The sequence below is a fragment of the Mchenga conophoros genome, linkage group LG3 (genome assembly GCF_057382185.1).
Source record: "Mchenga conophoros isolate Kocher_MC1m ecotype Shallow Benthic linkage group LG3, M_conophoros_male_GT1.1, whole genome shotgun sequence".
NCBI lineage: Eukaryota > Metazoa > Chordata > Actinopteri > Cichliformes > Cichlidae > Mchenga > Mchenga conophoros.
Window position 1 is genome coordinate 83,937,180 of NC_140528.1, and position 6,000 is coordinate 83,943,179.

The 6,000-nt window shown below is 42.6% G+C and overlaps 2 protein-coding genes across 2 annotated transcripts in view; both read right to left on the reverse strand.

Moving 5' to 3' along the window:
* LOC146581175 (protein NLRC3-like) overlaps positions 1-6,000 on the reverse strand; it is a 442,961-nt gene that overhangs the window by 102,493 nt on the left and 334,468 nt on the right. The gene's annotated exons all lie outside the window — the stretch shown is intronic.
* On the reverse strand, positions 2,284-5,940 carry LOC146581181 (uncharacterized). The gene is made up of 4 exons (XM_085267570.1): positions 4,233-5,940; positions 3,948-4,048; positions 3,115-3,270; positions 2,284-3,016 (listed from the first exon to the last, which is right to left on the reverse strand). Exons 1-4 carry the CDS (start codon positions 4,723-4,725, stop codon positions 2,540-2,542), a joined length of 1,227 nt encoding a protein of 408 aa, XP_085123696.1. The 5' UTR covers positions 4,726-5,940; the 3' UTR covers positions 2,284-2,539.

Here is a 6,000-nt window from a genome sequence, read left to right on the forward strand (position 1 = left end):
CAAGCAACAACATGCTAAACTGTAGAAGTCAAACTTCTATTGCTTTCATAGTGAAACCACATCATCTTGGGACAAATTAAAAATTTCAGTTTTCCCAGAATTAGCCACACTCTGTTCATTTGGATCCCACCTGTTATCGTTCTCAGGTTTGAGCAGTAAACACAGAAATTGACCTCTGCACACACCAGGGAACGTCCACAAGACTGTTTTATTTATTCTGTTTTTTTCACTTTCAGTTTCTCTCCAGCAGTTACAAGAAGTCATATGACTGCAGATCAGCACTTATACGATTTTACTTTCCTTCTGAGGCTCCAGGTTTATTTGTTTATGTGATGATTTATGGGTTTTATCACTTTTTCTTTGGTAACTTGCACCATACAGTCAAAGTTGATATGACCAGTGGCGCTGTGTTTCTACCACTATGACCTGGAGTTATTACTTTATTTGGAGAGTTTGGAGGATTATTGTGTTAATTCTGCAACTGCAGTGTTCTAAATGTGCATCAAACTGGGTGTTGAAATTACTTAATATGAATGTTTGTACAACAGGACTTATGAATCCACTCCTAGCCTTCATTTGGCACAAAAAACAGAATGTAAAGAAGCAAAAAACCAAACCAAACATTGTTCTGGTTACATAACAAACACTGACATGGACAGTTCTAGTTAATAGGTAGTTTCCAGTGGACATCTGAGACTAAAGGCCCAGGTGAGCAACCTGGTGATGGGGCACAGAGGTAGACTTGTATTCAAGACCGCCTAAACCAAGACAAAGACAATACCAAGACCAGAGGGTATCGAGACCAAGACAAGACCAAGACCAAGACAAAGTTGAGATGAGACCGAGACAAAAAAGTCTTTAAACTGCAGCCAGATGCTGCTTCGTTTACAGGTGTCAGGCATATTTATGTGTTTTTGCGATGCACTCCTCCTCACCGCTGTCGACTGTCTCACTCACTTACTGAGAGGACAGACACACGCTCCACTTGACTGTCGCGTCTCTAACCCTCTCTGTTTTTCACATAATGATATTATCCTATATCCTCGCATGTGGTTGGCCACAATATGGAGGGATTGGAGCATAGCTGAGCCACTGTGTGAGAGCTGAGCAGCGAAAGGAAATTAAGTGAGGAGCCGGCTCTCGCTCAATGGGAGTCGATTCTTCTGATTCACTACAAAGCACTCTCTAAGCACGGCTCTTAGAGCTGATGCTTTTGCGGACGACACATTATCGAACGTTACATTGTGTGTCGTGGATACTGTTGACTCTAAATCTCCCGACCACTAAGACCGAGACAGCGAGACCAAGACAAGACCAAGACCATGTAAAAGTGGTCTCAAGACCAAGACCATGTAAAAGTGGTCTCAAGACCAAGACCAGTCTTGGTCTTGAGACATCCAACTCTACAAAGAAGAACACCACCTACGTCAGGAAGAGGTCAAAGCAGGTGTGGCCAAGCAGGAAATGAGCAGAGCAGTGGGACTTTGGGACCAAGGAGAACAGATGTTTTGGCTAACCCGGTAAACTTCAATCGTCTTGAGAAAGAGACACCTTCCTGCCCCTTTGCTCTGGAAGCTGCTCCTTTGAATATCACATATCATAACTTGGACTGGGGGAAATAGAAGTTCTTCTACAAAATGTTTACCTCAGCGCAATCCATGTGAATAAGTTAACAATGCTTTTAAATAACTTAAACAGATTAAAATACTGATCCTCTGGAATCACACTGAAACTAAAAAAATAATTAACTTTCAAACTACTAAACTTTAATCAGATTAAGAGTTAAATATATTTATATTGTCTTTATCATTTTTTTGTACAAATGAAGAATAAAGAAAACTGATTTTCCTGCATTTCCCAACTCAGCAGAACAAAGTGACGAAGCGTTCTGATACTGATACTGTATAAGCAACCTAACAATAATGACAATATCTGCATTTTAACTCAGTTACTGTATTAATTTAACTGTTAAGTCAATATTTCATTTGGACCATTTTTATATAATCTATAATGAAGGATCACATTTTACATGACAGTGTTCACTTGTAGGACCTAAGGAATAAATAAAAATCCACAGGATTTTATTGAAGTTGGTTTTGCTGGCTTTTCTTCCCAAGAGATACGTTTTTATTTACATTGATACTGATTAAACATGACTAAATTTTACTAAAAGAAACGTTTTCTCTAAACAGTTTATCAATGTGTAGCTAGGAATACAATCAAAATGTGTGATTAGGAGACAACAACCTGTGTTACATATGTAACTAACCAGAGGACAAAATGTGCAGACAGAATGTTTAATCTTATTCTAAGTTTATAAATGAACAACATTTTTCAGATTTATCATTAGACTTCAGACATGACACAACTGTAAAGATCACATCTGGTAGTAAATTTCTCAGTAATAAAACACAACAATTTTTATTTATTATGTGATGTTATTCAAAGCAGAGAATTTAAAACACGGCATAGTGAATTCATTTAGAAAAGGCACTCTCAATAAATGAAAGAAAAACTTATCAGCCTTGTTTCTTTCCCATTATTTCTTCTTCCACACAGGTATAGAGGTCTGTCTGGGGGCAGCAATGCAACTGGTCAAACATTCGCCAGAGTTTTTCAGACACACAAAACAAAATGTCACATTACATCGAGGGCAATCAACTGATGGGCAAGCCATCGTGCTGTGCTCCAACAGCAAACCACAGGTAGGACAGGCACGGACAGAGGGACAAACAAGGACTCCAGAATCAAACTCATTGTCATCCTCATACTCGGACTCAAACTCATCGTCATACCCATGAAATGTGATATCTGGGCATTTCTTTAGTGTTTCTAGTGATGGGTTGCAGCAGCCACGATTTCCACAGCGGTCCTTCCGAGGCCGTGCACCCTTCCACTCCCTCAAACACTGCCAGCAGAATTCAAACAGCCGTCCTTTTACTGCTGTGCACACTTTACAGAGGACATTCAAATCTGACCCATTCTCTCTCGTCACAGCGAATCCACATCCAGGACACTACATGGAGACAGAGGTGGGGCAACATTTTATAAATAGCAAAATGTCTATTAAGTCTAAATTCACAGTATATAATAACATGTTGATGAAACACTTACCAACTTAGTAGTAAGTGTCTGCCTGGCAGCGTTGAATTCCATGGTTTTTTGGAAGTACTCCATTTCTTCAGGGGTCAGAAGAGCCATTTTACAAACCTCAGCAAAAGTCCACTCAGCACTACAACCAGACCCACCACACACAAACCTGCTTCTACCCTTTATTAAAATATGGAGAGGTGAGAGAATGATTAGACTCACATGTCGGAAACAAAACATCAAACAAGTTGAGTTTTTTCAAAAAGTTACATTATTAAGAAATATTTCATCATACATCAGAAATGTCCATCTATATGTACAAATATTTGATGAAACACAGAGTTTTGTTTCTATATGTTGTCTGAAAGTCATTTATGCTCTTTACGTTAGAGAAACACTGAAATTATCGCAGCTGTAACAGAACAGGTGGAATTCAAAGCTACACTGAAGCCTCACTGATGTATTACAGGTTTCAGTGCAGAGGCAATTTAACTTAAATCATTTAAATGCTACAAGTTACAATAGAGAAGACGGAAGCTGAACATTTCTGACTGTTTTATTTATTTCCTTGCGAGCACAGCAGGTTTCTGCTGAGAGAAGTTCATGAATTTACAGCACTTCAACGCTCTGTGTGTTGATTTCAGTCAGCGTAGCTTCTTTCTGTCTCCGCTACATGGCAGTAAGCGTTACAGTCACACCAATAAAAAAACAATGATGTATTGGCCACTGTTTTCATTATTCTTTATTTATTCACGTAGATGTAACATAGTCAAGTTAAGAATCAACGCAACCCTGCCGGATGCTGTTTTTATTTGTTTGCTTGTGTATTTTAACAAAGCCAACCTTCAGTGGCCTACCTGGTCCAACAACCTGCGACACCAGTTGGTGAGAGAGGTCGGGGTCACAGCGTGACCACAGGACATCTTAGCTCTGCGAGATATGAAGCCTTCATACAAAACTGAGAACAATCACACAGAAGTAAAAAAAATCAATGTCACACACGAATAAATGCGCATGCATTCTTTTTTACTCTGGTTAGTGTGAAAACACATAAAACTATTTTTTTAAATTCTTTTCATTATTTATATTTTAGATTTGAATTGGTTCGATGTCACTTTGAAAAGTGCCCACATGATACTTACAGTCCAAATCATCCTCTCCATCTACAAATGTAAGTGTGGGGTCGTGAGGGTTGTAACACTTCTCCTGTTTTGTTGGCGCGCTTGAAGGCGTCACACTGAGAAACAACAACAAACAAATCAGAATGAACACTTCCAGTTGGACTTCAAAGTAGAATACTTTTCCTAGAGGCAGATACTTCTTTTTAACATGACGTTTGTGATCAGCGGCTTTGTGTTTCCCAATTGCCAGTCTTGGCAGCCGGGGATCACTCCGCTCCTGGCCGACGCCCGGCACAGAATGCACCTGACCCCTATGGCACCTTCTGCAGGTGGTGGGCCTGCGGGAGGATGGGCCCATGTCCCCTTTTCGGGCTGTGCCTGGCCAGGCCCCATGGACTAAGGCCCGGCCACCAGACGCTCGCCCTCGGGCACCCTCCCCGGGCCTGGCTCCAGGGCGGGGCCCCGGTAACCCTATCCCGGGCAGGGTAAACTGTTCCCTTGATGTTTTGTTCATGAGGGTCTTCTAAATCGCTCTTTGTCTGGTCCATCACCCAGGACCAATTTGCCATGGGAGACCCTACCAGGGGGCAAAAGCTACATGTGTTTTGTGGACTTGGAGAAGGCATTCGACCGTGTCCCTCAGGGTGTCCTGTGGAAGGTGCTGCGGGAATATTTGGTGTCTGGCCCATTGCTACGGGCCATTCGATCCCTATACAACCGTTGCAAGAGCTTGGTTCGCCCTGCCGGCAATAAGTCGGACTCGTTACTGGTGGGTGATGGGCTCCGCCAGGGCTGCCCTTTGTCACCAGTTCTGTTCATAATTTTTATGGACAGGATTTCTAGGCGCAGTCAAGTGGCGGAGGGCTTTCACTTCGGTGGCCTCAGAAGCTCATCTCTGCTTTTCGCGGATGATGTGGTTCTATTGGCTTCATCAGGTGAAGGCCTCCAGCTTGCACTGGAATGGTTCGCAGCCGAGTGTGAAGCAGCGGGAATGAGGATCAGCACCTCCAAATCTGAGGCCATGGTTCTCAGCCGGAAAAGGGTGGAGTGCCGACTCCGGGTAGGGGATGAGTTCCTGCCCCAGGTGGAGGAATTCAAGTATCTCGGGGTCTTGTTCGCGAGTGATGGGAGAAGGGAGCTGGAGATCGACAGACGGATTTGTGCTGTGGCTGCAGTGATGCGGACGCTGCACCGGTCCATCATTGTGAAGAGGGAGCTGAGTGTAAAAGCGAAGCTCTCAATTTACCAGTCGATCTACGTCCGGATACAAGCGGCGGAAATGAGCTTCCTCCAAAGGGTGGCTGGCCTCTCCCTTAGAGATAGAGTGAGAAGTTCAGCCATCCGGGAGGGGCTCAGAGTAGAGCCGCTGCTCCTCCACATCGAAAGGAGCCAGCTGAGGTGGTTCGGGCATCTGACAAGGATGCCCCCTGGATGCCTCCTGGGTGAGGTCTTCCGGGCATGTCCCACCGGGAGGAGGCCCCGGGGCAGCCTTACCTTACTCAGGTAATTGTTATTTTATATATTATGCTGTATGTTGTTCAATACATTTCTATGCAAAACAAGAGAAATTTCAATACACAGCAGTATATTCACAATTGAAACCAGATATTTACATACACTTTAGGGAAGTGTTTTTACTGTTAAACATCAATTTAGAGTAAACAGAATAAAGAGAGAGAGATGTCTATTTTTGTATCACTGTCATCAAATTTAGGAGTACATATACACTGAGTTTATTTTTAATAAAACTGCAGACGATTCCATTCTGAGCTTAAGAAACTTCTGATTT

Coding starts and splice junctions, on each gene's coding strand:
- LOC146581181 (XM_085267570.1), bottom strand. CDS start 4,725: ATGAACAAAACATCAAGGGAACAGTTTACCCTGCCCGGGATAGGGTTA. Junction 4,049..4,232: donor TGGAGAGGATGATTTGGACT/GTAAGTATCATG, acceptor GATTGTTCTCAG/TTTTGTATGAAGGCTTCATA. Junction 3,017..3,114: donor AGACACTTACTACTAAGTTG/GTAAGTGTTTCA, acceptor GTCTCCATGTAG/TGTCCTGGATGTGGATTCGC.